This window comes from Triturus cristatus, chromosome 6, assembly GCF_964204655.1.
Source record: "Triturus cristatus chromosome 6, aTriCri1.1, whole genome shotgun sequence".
NCBI classification, from domain to species: domain Eukaryota; kingdom Metazoa; phylum Chordata; class Amphibia; order Caudata; family Salamandridae; genus Triturus; species Triturus cristatus.
The window spans coordinates 1,134,984,917-1,135,002,915 of record NC_140589.1 but is presented as its reverse complement, the minus strand read 5'-3'; the positions used below and the strand labels follow the sequence as shown (position 1 = coordinate 1,135,002,915).

Genomic DNA, 17,999 nt, shown 5'->3' with positions numbered 1-17,999 from the left:
CTATTGCACCATTTTCGAGCAAAGCTAGAACCTCCTTCTGCAGGAGAAGCAGATGGTCCTCTGAGCAGTAACCTTGGCAAGGAGGGTAAGGGGGAGGAAACTCCCGAAAGGGAAGGGCGTACCCAGTCTCTACGAGGTTCAAAACCCAAAGGTCTGTCGTAACAGATTTCCAACCACGTAGAAAGTAGGACACCCGACCCCCCACAGGTTTTACATGATCCGGGATGGGGGATCTAGGGCTGCTTCCCTGAAGCCTCATTGGGAACAGAGGAGGAGATGGAAGAAGAGGGGTTGCGTCCAGAACCTCTCCGACCTCTTTGCCTCCCTCTATAGGACTTATAGAGGGGATTCTGCTGTTGCTGCTGCTGCTGTTGTTGCTGAGGCTGTCGGTAGGAGCGAAAAGACGATCTTCCAAAGCCCCTAAATTTACTAAAACTAGAACCCTTTGCAGGAGCCTGCAGACCCAGAGACTTTGCTGTTAATCTGCTGTCTTTAAATCTCTGCAGTGCAGAGTCTGCCTTCTCACCAAACAACTTCTGCCCATCAAATGGCAAATCCACTAATGTGGCTTGAACATCCGCGGAGAATCCCGACGAACTGAGCCATGCCTGCCTTCTTGCAGCTATGGAGGAACCCATAATCCTCGCCACCGAATCCACCGTATCCAATCCTGACTGGATCACCTGTCTGGCAGCGGCCTGAGTGTCCGTAACCACCTCCAAGAAGGACGCCTTATCGCCCTCAGGCAGCTTAGGGGCCAACGTCTTCATTGAGTACATCAATGCATGTATGTAACGCCCCAGCAAGCATGTGGCATTAGATAACTTTAATGCCATACTCCCTGAAGAGAAGGTCTTTTTAGCAGCCTGGTCCACCTTCTTAGACTCCCTATCTGTGGGAGACTGAGGGAAAGCACCCGAAGCATGCTTCGAGCAGGATGCCTGTACAACTAGGCTCTCTGGAGACGGGTGTATCGATAGAAAATCCGGAACCCCAGGCGCCACCCTATACCTTCTTGCCACCTGTCTGGAAACCGCCGGAGAAGAAAGTGGTTTCCGCCATACATCCAAAACAGGCTCCAAGTTGGCCTCATTAAAGGGCAGTAAAGGCTCCGAAGTGGACGTAGGAGAGTGCAGAACCTCCGTCAACAAGTTCGATTTATACTCTGCCGTGGGCAACTGTAAATCTAACAGCTCTGCAGCCTTTTTGATCACAGTATGGTATGGAGCCAATTCTTGAGGCGGAGAGGATCTTGCTGATGTGTGCTCCCATTCTGGGGTAGTGTCCAGGCCACTAGCCTCTTGTATGCCCTCAAAATCATCAGAGGATGTGTCCAACTCACCTTCCTCTACCTCTGCTCTATACCTTCCTTCTTCTAATACTCTGTGGGCCTCCCTTCTCGCTCGAATCCGAGGAGGCGACGTCGTACGCGGCGTCGGTGGAGCCAGAGGTGTTGGAGTCGGCGGCGCCGGACGCGGCGCCGATGGAGTCGGCAGCGGCGTCGAAGAAGGCGTGGTACTTACTGGAGGTACCTGGTGGGGTTGTTGGCCCCCAGGAACCCTCAGAATGGGAATAGGAATTATTTCCCCAACTTAAAATGCACCACAGGGCGTGTTTGCACACATGTCACCTCAGGCCCTGCCCCTTCCCTTCACCACTTTGCAAACACACCCCGTGGCGCGTTTTAAGTTGGGTGATTAAGTCCCCTTGAATCCTGAAGGTCCCTGGGGTCCAACTAACCCACCAGGTACCTCCAGTAAGCGCCACAATGCTGCGTTGCAGAGAGGTGTAAAAAAGGGGCATGGCCCAGAGCACCTCTCTGCAACGCAGCGCAGTGGCGCTTACTGGAAGCACCTGGTGAGCTAGTTGGCCCCCAGAGGCCCTCAGAATTGAAGGGGAATTAATTCTCAACTTTAAACGTGCCACAGGGCGTGTTTGCACATTTCACCTCTGGCCCCACCCCCTCCCTTCACCACTGTGTAAACGCACCCCATGGCATGTTTTAAGTTGGGGGATTAAGTGCCCTTGAATCCTGAGGGTCCCTGGGGTCCAACTAGCCTACCAAGTACCTCCAGTAATAGCCACAGAGCAGTGTTGCAGAGAGGTGTAAAAAGAGGCTTTGCCTGGACCACCTCTCTGCAATGCAGGTCTGTGGCACCCACTGGAGGTACCTGGTGGGCTATTTGGCCCCCAGGGGCCCTCAGGATTGAAGGGGAATTAATTCCCCAACTTAAAACGCGCCACAGGGTGTGTATGCACACATGTCACCTCAGCCCCCCCCCCCCTCCCTTGACCACTGTGAAAACGTGCCCCGTGGCACATTTTAAGTTGGGGGATTAAGTGCCCTTGAATCGTGAGGGTCCCTGGGGTCCAACTAGCCCACCAGGTACCTCCAGTAAGCGCCACAGAGCTGCGTTGCATAGAGGTGTAAAAAGGGGCGTGGCCTCTGAACACCTCTCTGCAAAGCAGCTCCCTGGCGCATACTGGAGGTTCCTGGTGGGCTAGTTGGCCCCCAGGGACCCCCAGTATTCAAGGGGAATTACTTCCCCATCTTACAACGCGCCAGGGAGCGCGTTTGCAGAGTGCTGCAGGGAGAGGGCGGGGCCTCTGGAGCATTGCCGGTCTTTTTGTTTTTTGTTTTAAAGAAGGGGGGCTGTGTGGCCCCCATTCCTTTTCAAATTTGAAGCACTAATGTATGTTGCTAAGGCTCTACTCCGGCTGTATTTTTTTGGGAGCATAATAATATGGTAACCCTTCCAATAGTTATTAAATCAGTATTCAGTAATTTACTTAATGCCCCACCAATATTCCCAGAGCATATTGAGAATAAGACTGGCCGTTCTAATAGGATGTGGCACAGTAAACTTGTTTCAGTCGCTAGACTTTCCTTGCAATGCAGTTGACAGCCAATTAAAATCTACTTTCTTTTCTAAATTACAATATTTGCCTACACTTGATTCCTATTCTGATTGTCTTTCATTGGTGTAATAAACCGGCGGGCTTTCATCAGGTCTTCTTTTCCACTGAGTTATTGCCCCTTCTCCCAGGAGGTATTGGTACCCTGGTTTCGCATTTGGGAAGAGTTTGATACCCCATGACTTGAATTTGGTTTCTTCTGCCATTATCCTACAGCCCATCCTTTCTATGGCCATAATACTAAGGTTGGTCCATGTTGTTTATCACCTTGTGGAGGCTGTAACTCAGTTGATTCAATGTCACTCGAGGTGATGTTTAATAATTCAAGGTGGATATTTTCAAGAAAGTGTGATAATCATCGCAAAATTAGCAACTTTGCACATCGCAGTCTATCGCGGGAAAATAACACCGTGATAACGTGGTATTCCCAAGCCGGTGGTACCATGTGATAGGCTCACGATACGCGTCAAATGTCCACGATAAAGTCAACGCGACGCCACAAAAATGCAAAACAGGAACGCAGAAAAAGCTGCGATGAGGCCAATAGCAAAACAAAAACCAGCGAAAATCAGCGACAGGCCTGCAATTCCCACGCATCATGCGGGAAAATGCACTATAAAAGCAGAACAAGAAAAACACACCAAAAACAAGAAACTGCGTAGCAACATGGATGCACCCGGACCGAGTGCCCAGGTCAGCGCAATCCTCACAAGCCCCACAGAACACCATCAAGGAACCTCGGGGAAAGGCAAGGAGAAGAGGAAGACGGGTACAGTCCGCATAACAACCGGATCGTCGTCACTGAGGTGACAGAACACTAACTACAACTGTCCATCACCTCCGCCGTGTCATTGGCAACACAGACGGAAAAATGGCATCACATCGTGAATGCACTCGGAGTGTCGAGGAGGCCAAGATGCGCTGGCATGATGTGAAAAGCCAAACCAAGCAGAAACCCGATGCCAACAGGAAGGCAGCTACAGCGAATGGAGGTGGGAGTCCTGCACCCAAGGAGGAGCTGTAGCAAATGGCGGCCACAGTCATCAGTGTGGAGACGGTGCAAGGAGTCGGGAGTCTGGACACAGCCGACATGACCTGACACAACATCAACAGGGTGGATAACTAACAGGGACTGGGGGGACGGGCACAGTGGCACACATGCACAACTATGTGTAGCACACCGCACGCCCACAATGACCCTGGGTCATGTCCCTGATTCCCATGGCACACTGCAGCACACATACAAACAACAACTAGGCCCCCATCCAATCGGTGCCCAAAGGGGCCCCCCCACACATCACCAATTCCATAACATACACATGCACCCGTGTGAAACACATCAAAGATGCGTATTTGTGAGCCACACCAACAATGCAAGTGACACTACCTGACGAACAGCATGGCTGGAGTACAAACACCATGACACTGAGCACACCATGACACTGAGGTGGCTGAGTGTGGACCACATCCGGAAAGGAGCAGGTCACACCCTGACACATCCACGTGCACTACAACCCATGTCATCGAAAACACATATGCGGACAAACAATACACAAGAGTGCAAAAACCGTCCAAGAGCACAAATGGCCCAAGTCGCCAACATCACAGCACCTTAAAAGCACAAAAGTCAAAGGCACACCGCCTTCAAGAGATCAGGAGTACATTATAAGAGTGGTCCCAGTAGGGGATTCTTTAAAAACGACAAAACATTAAAGAAATATAAACCAACACGTTGTATACTTTAGGAGTCCAATGTTATTTAATCTCACTGAACTCTATTTTAACTTTGTTAAATAGAGTTCAGTGTGGGCGGGGAAGGTATTTGTACCCTTGACCCCCTTCCCCACGGCCGGAAGTGATGCGGCCGACCGATCCCCTGGTCACTAGACCGGGGGCACTAGTACGCTGACTGGTGTGCCTTCCTGTGGCACTAAGGCGGCCGCCCTGCTAAGTGTCCCCTACGTGGCCCCCCGGGCAGCCTTGGCAGGATGACACCCAGAACCAGATCAAAAAAGAAGGGTGGTTTTACTGCATGTACATTGATACTCTTCATGTTCAATTGAACATGAAATGGTTAAAAAGTGAACAATCAGAGCAAGACAAAACATCAATATTCTTTTAAATGCCAGAAATGAGGGAGTGACTGTCCCTGCCTGCTCCTTTAAGAGAGAGAACTGGCAATCCCCTGTACAAATGGAACACACTAAACTTCTGCATTGCCCTCCTGCCAAGTTCAAGAACACATTCACTGTGGCGAATGAGAGAATAGACACAGTCACTCGCTCCCAGCAAGTAACAGTGCTGATGTACACATGCCTTTCTCTGTTCCTTGTGTGTGATGGACACAGAGAACAAAAACATACATCTCTTGAATGGGCCACTACTGGCTATGCTCGCAGCTTCATTAATACCAGATGCATTGCATACACAGGGATATGCAGCTGCTGCCAATGGAGATGCATACAAGACCAGTGCAAGGAAAAGCCTTGTGACTCACCCAATAATGGATGGCATCCAGGGTCTACTATACTCAGCAACCGACAATTACCTTAGTCCAGCCAACAAAGCAATACCTCTGATGCGGTTTTAATTCCAGTTTCCATTCATGTCATATGAGGGGTGTTTCAATGCAATACAGCTGATAAAGGACCTCTTGTCATCAAGAAGAGGCGAAGAGGCCTCTAAACAGCTTCCACCAGGAAAGTAAGTTCTTTATTCATCAGTTACATTGAGTGACATGGTTATAGTACAGTGTCGCTCAATAAGTTATAATATACCACACGACAAAAGCAACTGCCACATCAGCTTAACCACTACTTTGCATGGTAAGTCTAGGTAAGTAGATGTGATGTAATAGTAAATTTACACTAAACCTGCACCATGGAAGTAGTAGGTGTACTGGATGCCATATTTTGAAGGTCGATATTGTTGACCTTGGTATAGTGCACTATACACATGCACTTCCATGGAATGCTTCAACAAAAAGAAAAAAAGCAGTTTTCATAAAAGCATGCAGTTGATGCATGGAAACCAGTTTTTCAAAGAGATAATAAAGTGGCTATACTCCAATGGAGGGACAAACACAAGATGGACAAGCTGGGACACAAATGAGAAGCAGTTACTTGAGAGTGACAGTAAAGTGAACCAATGGTAAGCAATTGATAGGCTGCAAGCCCATGTATGTTCTTGGTAAGCCCAAAATATGTATTTTTCATCCAGAGAGCATGGTAGCCACTACCTAAAATGGAAAGGGTGAGCAAGTCACTACATATACTAACTGCTATAGTTCTATGAGAATGTTTTTCTTCTATGTTAATGAACTAGATGTGCTCTGTCCTGTATGAGTTCCTATCTAAGCATTAATGTCTTTTAAACAGCAACATAATGGCTTGAAGATCCTCTTGCTGAGGTCTACACGGACCAGTTATAGGCCACGTTGTTACTGATGTGTTGTCAATAGTTATTGATAGGTTTTCGTTAGAGAACCAGTATAATGAAAAGACCTTTACTTTACATTTTCTAATTTATCATAATTTTGATGAAGGATAAAAGCTTCAAAAGGTTGGAGTTACGTTGTTACACATTACTAGAACAATGCTTCCACCAAGTCTGGTATCAGCATCGTAGACGCTCTCCATGAAAATGAGTCGGCTCCTTAGGCTGCCATACTTTCAGGTACCATGACCAGGCTTCCTTCCCTCTCTATGTAGTGAAGAGGCTTGCTCTCATGAGAAAAGCCAAGGGAAGTCTGGTGGGACATAATACATTGGATGATGACAGCATGATGGGTGAGACCAGCATTACACTAATCTGTACACAGTTCCTGTTACAGTGCCCCCTGTACCGCTACTGCAACTTGAAAAATGCTGCACCAGAAACAACAGTGTGACGCTGGCGTGGAGGATGCCGCCTTTTACCCAGAATCCCGTCGAAGGCTTTATCCTAGAACTTGATGATGGAAATGGAGGCCAATTTAGAGTAAGAACTGCATGCCATTTTTGTTAAGATTTTGTTACATATGATGTCTTTGAAAAGTAGGTAAATTAAGGAGGCACGCACAGCAAACAGTGAGTAAAGGTTTAATCGTCTCAGCCACAAACTGCAACTGCCACAACAGTCTTTCCATAGAACTCTCACAGCTTAAGTAACAAAAGTTCTAGAATGCAAGTGACAAGCCCAGCATAGACACACTACTTCCTCCAAATCAAACACAGTTAATCCTTGAAATACGAGGGTGGTTGTTTCATCCTTATTGCCACCCTGTGCAGTGGTCACATGATCGAGGCAACCTTTGCATAATTCAATTGTCTGACTATGTACCGAGGTGTCAGACTGAAAATCAACACTTGCATCAGAACAAATCCCAGGCTTCTCAGGTGCTAAACCAGCTCATTGAAAGCATGACTAAGATTCCATATGCGACCATCACTGGTCTTGAAAGCATTGTTGTAAATCTTTACCTCTTAATTGTTGGTGAATTTAGACCATTTCTGCTGCCCTAACAGGAGCCTGCATCCTTACAAAACCACCAACCTTAACATCAGACGTTGCCACATGTTTTCTTCAATCAAAATAATGCTTTCAACTTTCTATCTTACGATTTTCCTTCAATCTCCATTCATCTTCCACAGAAACATCCACCCACCCTTTATTCTAGACCATCCATCCTGGCACACGCTTTGATTGGAATTTCCTGGTTATCCTCCTTTGTTGTCCACATCCTGCCAGGCCACTAGTAGTCATCACGCAAACATTCTTTAGTCTTAACAATCCCCAGGTGTCCCTCATGAGTGATGTCAAAAATGCACTTCCTTAATTCCTCTGGCACATAAATGCCATTCTCCTGAACAACAAATCACTGCAAACAGATAACTTATCTTTCACCTCAAAATAAGTATGCAACTCTCGGTGCAACATTCTCTTTTCTGGCAAGTCACTGGGCAAAAAAACACAACACTCTACTAGAACTGGTACATGGTTGAAACTTTCTTTCCACTGCTTTTCAATGACTGCTCTATGACTAACAACACACACAGTCTCACAACCTCACTTTCATCATAGTCCAAAACATTTTTCTGTGTTTCCATCTAGACTAGTCTTGATATAACATTGGAAACACAATTAATGGCACCTGGAATGTTTTCAACACCAAAGGTATACTCATGAAGCTCCACAATCTACTAGCGTATATGTTCAGAGACAGAATCCAGACAAATTGGTGAGTATTTCTTTAAGAGGTTTATGATCTGACCTCCCGGTAAATATATTACCACTCAAAAACACTTACATTTGTTGATAGCTCAACTAACTGCCAGGGTCTCTTTTCCGAAAGTAGAGTAGTAAACTCCGCTCCTCCCTTCAGGCACACATGATAATACATTATTTTCCTTTGTTCACTTGCAGAACGGTGGCACCCAAACCCTTGCAACTTATATCAATAATCACAATAGTTTCCCTTCCAGGAACGAACGCTTGAAGGCTTGGAGAACCAGCTCCTTCCTCTTTTAGTTTCTCAATTTCTAATTAACGTTCCTCATTCCACATGAACCCTATACCTTTCTTAGTCAAACTTCTCAGAGGAAAAGACTTGCTAGAAATGTTGGGCAAAAACCTACTATACAATTCGATAATTTCCAAAAAGGACATTACTTCTCTTTACAGGTAGGTGCTTCTAGATCACAAATGGCGTCAACCGGTTCTATCTTTGGTTTAACCCTCATTTCAGAGATAGCTTGACCCGCATAAGAAATTCCTAAACTTTCAGATTCACATATTGTGTTGCTCCCAGGTACTTCCATAGCTCAAAATGTCTTCAAAACACCTAGTACCCTCCAAATCGGCAAGCATATTTTCCATAACTCTTTGAAATGAAGACATTGCAGACACGAGTGCACAGGGCATCCTAATGAATTTAGATGATCCCATTGGCATTATGAAAGTAGTAAGATCTTCAGAGCTTTAATGCAACTTAACTTGGTGATACACTGAGACCAGGTCAAGTATGGTGAAATACTTTTTACCAATCACTGTGGACAATATTTCCACTAAATTGTGAATAGGGAATTTGTCAGACACAACTTCTCTATTAAAACCTGCAAGGTTGATGCGCAATCTTATCTGGCCAGTAGGCTTGCACGCTACAACCACTGAAGCCAACCACTCTGCAGTTCCAACAAAAACAATGATGCCCTGTACACAAGGTTTACTCAACTCTTCTCTCACATCATTTTGCTTATTTAGTGGTATTTTCATCACCTTTGCTACAGCAGGCACAGGTCCATTCTTCAATTTGATCTTATGAGAATAACCTTCGAGACACCCCTGTTTTGACCTAAACACTTTTGGGTTCAACCTTGGGAAATCAACACAGTTCTGACCAACAACTACCTGGGGCACACACACTTGATTCTCCGCATTGGGATACATGTACACTCCCAATTCTTTCTATTGAAGCCATACAAGAATGTTGTCCCCTTTGACAGCCACATACATTTTTCCAATGAAAAATATTTGTTTGGACTCTTTATGAGTCTCAAAAGCCCAATCATCTTAATCACCCGAGCCAGCAGGATTAATGTCCATTTTCCTCAATTTGACACAACCTTAAAAGAACATCTTAATGAGTGATTGTGAAATAATATTTATGCACAAACACAAATCAAACATTGCTTTTATCTATACAACTTCCAGCAGCACTTTGTCAGTAGAATAACCAACAAATTGTAACACTATCGGGTCAATCTCAGATTTTCAACAGTTTTTACAGCGTTTGCTGTAAATTCCTTTTCGACCACACCGCTCACAGACCATAGAGCAGAGCACTCTTTGTTATTGGTCATGTGCCCCATCACACCACACCAAAAATAATTCACTTTGAAATTATAAAGAGCCTTCTGTGCTTTGCAACCATCTCTCATCTCAGTCTTCATACTCTCATTCACCTCCAAAGTACTCCAACCATCAGCATGCTTTGAATCCATGTTCAGCTCATCCACACAGGTCAGCATGTGTTCCACATGTGTGGAAGTCGCAATAACATCATATTAGGGGGGTTCATCCTTGAACCAGAGCTCTTAATTTGTGTGATATAGTATGAAGAAAAATGTATCACAATCCTTTCCTCACATAACACTCCAAATGTACAAGTTGTTGTCAGTTTACATAATGCTGTTACGTACTCCTCAGCTGTTTTATCTTACTTCTGTACTCGCCAACCAAAGTGGAATCTTTCCAGAATTCCGCTCAGTCCAGGTAGATAGTGATTGCTCAATTTCTTCTATGTTATTTTGTACTCATTTAGTCCCTAAGCTTCTGCATCACCCAGCTCTGGTAGGTTTTCCAATACATCCTGGCCTTCTGCCCCTAAACAATGAGTCAAAAGGGCCAACGTCCTCTCAGCACCTAGATTAGTGCTACAAACATGAGCATAGGTCATAAATAACCTTTTCCATTTTTTCCAACTTAATCCAGGTTCACCAGGATGAGGTCAAAATGGTGGTGGAGTAACATTTTGCATGCTACATGGCAATTAAAACCAAGCATGCAACATCTTTACTGGCACAGTGGCATGGTGAACTGTGTAGAACTAGTATCACAATGATCTTGCAAATTAATTTATTAGAAGGTGTAGAACAAATCATAAACATAGTGTCCTATAATGCTGTGTTAGCCATCAAGCTCTAGTTCTGAAATTCAGGTACAGACTCCTTCTTCCTCTGAGCACATAAGAATAAAACGCATAATCAGCAGTTTTAAGTTGCTGCAAGGTCTAAGCACAGTGCACTAACATAGATCAAATGCACAAAACCATACATGTTCAATCAAGGAAAAACTTTAAATACTTCAGGAATCTGCTGCTGCCATTGCGCAACCTACCAGACTCCTTATACTCCCAAAGATCAAAAAACGTCCTCAGTACAGCACGTGGCATCCTTACATGCTACACATCAACACTTCAGATGCTTGTTCCATGTGCTGCATTCCTTACTCACCAATGACATAATAATTACTACATCAGCCCTTGCTGCCCTCTTCTGTGAGATGCATGTGTTGCATTCCAAGGCAGGCATATCATGAGTTCCACAAATTTAACTTCACTGACCCAGAAATATTTAATCACGCACCAGTGCTTAGGGAGCAGTATATTATCACTTTATAAGTCATCAAACTACCAGGAATGCACTTTGAAGAGACATCCGCAAAGTTCCACTGAATTTCATTGCTTGTTCTGTGCCAATGATGACAACAGACCTGAGAGCTGACAGAAGCCCTTTTGAAGGGTCACAAGGCATGCAGGGGCTACTGAGCCCAGGCATGGTGGCTGAGGCCTTTTACTGCTGTCGCACGGCCTGACCTACTATGAATCCCGCTCAACTGGGCAAAGTACTCCTTCTGCCTTTGAATCTTATTGGTAGCTGTGGTCGAGCAGTCAAGGCTCCCTTGGGGGGGGGGAGGGGTGTAGATACAGGTCAGTGGACACGACTTATAACTCAAACTGCAGACAGTTTGAACAATAAATCCATGTCCAGCTAAATATTTGCTTTTAAAAAAATATATGTTTTATTCCAATTCTACACATGCAAAGGAATACAACATTTAGAAGCAGCAACACAATCTCCCTGAAGGTTGGGGCTCTAGTAGTTGTCAGGCCTACCTTCCTTAGTGTAATGTGTTCGAGGTTATTCCCAATTCACTACTGGCGTCATCCAGGGAATGCAAACTATTAGGCCATACTCAAGAGTTTTCTTTTTACTCTACAGGATTTCAGTCAAAAGTGTATATGGGTCCACAGCATCTTCGGCAGTGACACCCCCGGGCCCTAAAGCCCTTCCTCAAGTTTTACCCTCTCCGGAATCACGGAAGTACTTGGTGTTACAGTGGGTGCCCTCAGTGGGGGCCACTCACGAGATCCAAACCTGCTCAGAGACATCAGGCTTCTCATGGCACACGCTGCAGCATCGGTGGCCGCATGCTCACTCTCCAGAGTTGCACGGCCTGTCACCCTAGCAATCAAAGCAGGTACCAGCACCCAGCAATGTAGTAAATCAAGTTCTCCCTGGGAGGCGGGGGAATTCAGACCTTCGGTTCCCAACTGCAGACCCATGAGGGCACGTCATCCTCTTCAGTGTCGTACCGGTTCACGGGGGTCAGTCAGGGCAGATCCTTCGGTGCGGCTAAAGCCGCCAGTCACAGCCTCACTTCAGTACTGGGCAGCGGCCAAAGTCTTGGATGATTTGGTTCCGGTAGCTCACCCTCTGCATACATGGTTGCCGTAGTGCCTTCTGCATGCAACGTAGACTTCTAAGGTTCAATTTTCCTGCACCATGGCAGCTCTGGCATGTGGGGGTCACTGTTCAGGCGTTCATGAGTTCTGGCATGCTGGTAACAGACCTTCTTTACAGATGGCCCCCTCTGGCACACAGGGTCACCACAACGAAACTGTGCGGGCTTGGCACCCTCCACACAATGCTCAATACTTGGCACAGGCTTTGACGGCCCTCTCCTGGAATACAGGGGTCGCCAAAAACAGTCTTGCACATGGGCTAGTGCCCGATTGGTGCTCAGCAGAATCCTCACAGCTCACACAGGAAGTCTTCATGGTATACCCGCTGGCCCTTGTTCCCTTCAGTGCTCTCCTGTTCCTCACAGGGCATACTAGTCTTGGCAAGGAGTCAGGCACTGATGCTCCAGGCTCCAAGGCAGGTGGTCTTGATTTCCGTGGATGAAGTCTCCTCATACAGCAGGGAGACTTGCAGACCTTGGCCCCCAGTCCTGGTCACAGGCAGAAGTCTTGTGGAGCTTCACCTTCTCACACATCCCATCTGGCTGTTTAGCATATGAAACCTTTTTGGGGACTCAACCTCCCCTTATAGTCCTTTTCCAGACACCAAATGTGATTTAGGGGTTGGGTCTTGGAAGTTTTATGTTGGGCTTCTGTTTCTTTTGAAGTGGGCACTTCTCCTGTCATCTTTCTTTATCAACGAGGTGTGCCACAGCAGGACCAACTCCTAAGCTATTGTACACAACACAATTTATGGGAGTGACTACAGTTCGCACCTGGCTGTCAGTCACAGTGATATGTGCATCAAAAAGTTAATCACAGACCTCCAGACATACTCTTCATTACTCTTACCAGCCCCATCTCCCGTCCTGATATGTGTACAGGACCCTTCCTTGTCATCTATCACTGAATCAAAGAGCAGTCTTGTGAAATGTAAATTCAGTCTTTTCCTTTTCCCTCCAGTGTGTCCCCACCCAGCTCAGAGGAATGCACCAACACACAAATCTGTCTTGGGAGTCCTCTTCTCTTCATTTCTTGAACAGGTAGACAGGGGCTTCCCAAAAGGAAACCCAGGGTCCTCTATTCAATGTACCTTTGCAGGCACATTTACTCAGTGTGCATCTTCCGCACTAATACCACTATGCAACTAGGGTGCGCATATTTCAAAACACACTTACTGCCAGCATACACACTCGTTATGTGTGTGCTGCCCTCTCTTCACCCTTCATGTATTGTACTTCAATCAAGCACACATACACACAGCACAAGAGGTCCCTTGTACTGTAGCCTTCCCAGGCACACTTAAAACCAACTCAGATTTATGACTCCTGCACTGCGCAGCACTCCACATCTACCTGATTGTACCAATTACAGAGCACGTCCGATTTTCTCGTGCATCTCCTCTCAGTCTAAGAATGTTTTTCTTTGTATTTATGATCGCGCTCCATGATATAGGCTGGTGCTTCACAGAGGCTCTGATCGCTTGTGAGGCAGGTGCAGCAGAGCTCAGTTGGAGTTGGCAGCTCGGGATCTGGGCTCCCACTTTATTATTATAGAACAAACTTGGATTTTCACACTAACTGTGTGTGTTTTTTCACTCCCACATTTGGTGATGAGGAGTGTTCACTGTGGGAGTCCTCCTGCTTCTGCCATTTGGTTTTTTCGCTATGTCATCGTTGCTGTCCTTCCAGAGGAGTGGCACAGTGGGGGGCGCTGTGGTCGTTGCCTACCTGGGTCCCCATTTGAGCGGCGCTGGGGTTGCTGTCTGCCTAGTTTGCATTGGAGTGCCCGCTACTTGTTTTGCCCGCTTTTGTGGCGATACAGTGGCAGGGACTTGTTTACTGAGTGCAAGCTCCCTGATTGGCTGCTTAAAGTATGTAACATCACAACTCACATGACAGACTTGGATGCCTCAGTGATTTTAGAGGCATCACGACGAACGTTGCATGCCTGGATCATGTGACTACGCATCATATTTATCAGACATCTTTGTTTAGGTTCACATCTGATTAGTCTTCAGTCAGTATCCTTGTTCTGCATACGTTAATTTTTCCGGCGGCCATCCAAAGTGGGATCTCCTTCCAAAATATTTCTGTCACACCTACAAGGATTGATCCTCATCTGTCTTGCACCAACATTTCTTTAAGTGTATAGTTGGAAGAGTCAGGCACTTTTTCTGATTTGTTTGTTATATTATACTGGTTTGCCATACTGTTGGAATTCATTGTTTGCTTTGCTCATGGGTGCTCATCAATATCCAGTGCAAATAACGACGTTTTTGCAGAATCCAGGCAAACCACCTATTGCCTGGAAACAATGGTTCCGCATATTTCAAAATTATTTAGTGGCAATTGATGCTTCTAGATTCAATCTAACAAGGAAGGCAGCCTTATTATTTAGTCATTTGGGCAAAACACATTTTCTCAGCAACCCAGTGTGCTCCAGAAAAGGTTCAACTTTAAAACAATGAAACAAATGGATGATGAAAGTGTTGAGGAATTTATCTCTAGCTTCAGGTTTTTGGCTTCTACATGTAACTTTGGTGAATCTCTTGACACTTACATTAGAGACCAATTTGTGTTTCGGTGTTTTTCCAAGAAGATACAGGAACGGCTGTTCAGTTATAGAGATCCAACTCTTCTAGAAGTGACAGATGTAGCAAAAGCCATTGAACGTTCCATGGCCTCAAGTAAACTCATGGCTTTGGAATACTCTAATACTTCACATGTTAATGTTTACTTGTGTTCCGAAGAACACCCCATTAATGCACTTTTGTTGAAAGCTAGACCTACTACGAATATGCAAAAGAAATCTCAACCTATTTGTTGCAGATGTGGCTCTAAATTTAATGTGGGTAACAAAGTGAATAGCCCAGCTATGAGCAAAGGTTGTAACAAGTGCAAACAAGTTGGTCACTTTCAGGCTGTCTGCAAAGGTATTAGGCCATCTTTTAAAATCAACAGTGTGGATTTTTAGATGGAGGAGTGTAGATCTGTCCAAAATGTTTTTGTCTGTTCACATGGGTGCAGCCGCTGAGTGAAATGTTAACAGTTTAAGTGGTAATACTAAAGGACCGTGGATTGAGGTAAAAGTTTGTGAGATTTCCCTCAGCATGATGACTGATGCGGGTGCTCCCATGACCATTATTTCCCAATGTTGCTTTTATCAACATTGGTCGAATGATTTCTTCTTCAGAAATCTGTACACCCCAAAGCTTTCAGGGAGCAATACAATGATTTTTAAGGGTACTTTCTTAAATTGGTAACATGCTTGGGAAAATCTACAATTACAAAGGGGTATGTTGCTGTGACGGGGAGAAATATGGTTGGTTGGCAATCTTCATCTAAAATGGGCCTGATGTTAATCCAGGTTCTGAAACATCTGTGGTGGCATTTTTAGCCAAATTTGGCTTGAAGCACATTCCAGAAGATTTGTTTCTGTCAATGGTTGGTGCTTGTCCTGGCATGGACAAAGGAGCTGTGTCTTCCGGTTTGATCAATTATATTATACAAAAATGTCCTGAAGTTTTCAGGGACAACATTGATTCCATCAAAATGTTTGAGCACAAAATTAAAACCTGGGGTAGTTCCAGTTGCTCACAAGGTTAGACCAGTTCCAGTCTCAAACACTTATTACAAAACTAGTGTCTGAAGGCATAATCAAAGCAACTGAATCAGCTGAGTGGGTGAGTCCAGTTGTTGTAGTGCAAACAAAATCAGGAGAGATTTGTTTATGTGTGGATCTTTGCACACTGAACCAGAACATTGTTGTGGACTGTTGCCCACTTTCCAAAGTTCATGAATTGTAGGCCAATTTGGGTCAAGTCAAGTTTTTCCACCATCAAAGATCTAAGGTTGGCCTATCACCAGATCCCCCTGGCAGAGGAGTCTAAGGAATTGACCACCTTTGTTACACCTTTTGGTGCGTTCAAATTCCAATGTTTTCCTTGTGGGCTAGGTTCTGCTGCCAGAGTCTTTCAGAGATGCATGGATGTCATTCTGGAGGGTGTGTCTAGTGTATAGGCCTTCCTGGATGATGTTTTGGTTTTCTCTGAAAGTGTTCAAGAACACAAAGAAATTTTGGAAAGGGTGATTTATTTTCAAGGATGCTGGACTCATCTTAGAAGTATTAAATGTACATTTCTTGTTCAAGAGCTGAACTATTAGGGGCATCACATCACGATTGAACGGATCATGCCAAACCTTTCTCTTGTAGAGGCTATTCAGGAGGCCAGTCCACCAAAGTGTTCCTCTGGAGTACCCTTGAGTTCTTTTTAGGACTTCGCTTATTCTATTCCAGATTCATTGAAGGTTACACTTTTGTTGTTCAACAGCTATGCAATTCGGTAAAATAAAGGTGTCAAATTTACCTGGAATGATTCAGCTAGTAATATCTTTTCCAAAATCAAAGAGTTAATTACTTTTGCCCCAGCTTTGGCTTCATTGGACTCGGAAAACAAAAAGATTTCTGACAGTGGATGCAAGTCAGATACAGTTGGGTGCAGTTCTCTCACAATGGGTAGTTCGTAAAGGGCGCAGTGTGGCTTTTGCTTCATGCTGCCTAAAGCATCCTGAGACCAACTACGGCATAATAGAGCATGAGGCTCTTGCATGCTTTTCGGCTGTGGAGAAGTTTAGAACTTTCTTGTGGGGTACAGAATTTGACATTTTTATGGTCTACAAGTCTTTAATATACTTGCTTAATGGCAATGGCACTGACAAAGCCTCATTGAGGTTGGTCAGATTATTGGCACGCCTTCAGGAGTTTTCCTTTAGCATTAAGTATATTCTAGGGGGTAAAAACAGTAGGACTAAATGTCTATCCAGGATGCCCTTAGATTCTGACTGCGACCAAGAAGAGGACGATGATGTTGGTTGTGTTGTGGCTCATGTGGATGACATGATGAAAGACAAATGAGTGGTTCAAAAATATGGGTGGCTACAAGCGGTTTAAAAAACCCAGGACTTGAAGACAGTGATACGTTTTGTCAGGAACAGTTGGCCTCATGAGAGGAAATTGGATGCTGGTGTTAGACCCTTTGCTAAGGTGTCAGAAGAACTATCTATTGTAAATAATATTCTCATATGACAGGACTTGTGCTTTACCCCAACAACAATTCGCGCAAGTTTAATGAACCTAGCACATGAAGGGCATTTAGGTATAGGTGGGACATGCAGGATTCTCAAACAGTACTACTGGTGCCCTGCAATGGATGCCAAGGTGGCCAAATGGGTTCATTCTTGTACTGTGTGTCTTCACTCAGATAAACATTGGAAAACATTTGAATCACCACTGCATGTTTTTCCTTTGCCTGACAAACATTGGGATAAGATTTCCCTGGACTTTGCAGAACCCTTTGACTTGTTACCTAAAGAAAAAACTTGTTATTTTTAGTAGATAAGTTTTCAAAATGGGTCTACTTTGAGTTTGCAGCAGATCTGAACACCATCACTGTGATCATATTTTTTTAAATAATTTTTCAAACAAAGGGTGCCCCATCAGTTTCTGTCAGAGACAATGGAGCACATTTCACCTTGGTAGTAATTAAACAATTAATTGACTTACTTCAGCTAACACATAGCTTTGTATTCTCCTTCCTGCAATGGTCTTGTGGAAAGGATGAGTACGTTTTTAAAAAAAGGAATTCAGACTGCAGTGACAACTGGTGTTGTTGTGGAAAGTTTTTTTAAAACAAAACGTTTGGGTCTACTTGATTACTCCTCATAAAATACCAGGAACTACTCCCTTTGTGTTATTAAGGAAAATAAGTCCTATATCATCTCTTTGTCCAGATTTGTTAAAG

At 44.8% G+C, this 17,999-nt stretch overlaps 1 protein-coding gene across 2 annotated transcripts in view; it reads left to right on the top strand.

Moving 5' to 3' along the window:
* Positions 1 to 17,999, top strand: part of TRIM67 (tripartite motif containing 67) — a 449,109-nt gene that overhangs the window by 352,684 nt on the left and 78,426 nt on the right. Inside the window, exon 6 of one of the 2 annotated variants that reach the window (XM_085612036.1) lies at positions 6,749 to 6,894. In XM_085612036.1, coding sequence (XP_085468162.1) covers positions 6,749 to 6,894 — 146 coding nt within the window. Of the gene's footprint in view, positions 1 to 6,736; positions 6,895 to 17,999 lie in introns of both variants that reach the window. The other variant, XM_085612035.1, reaches the window with a different exon arrangement.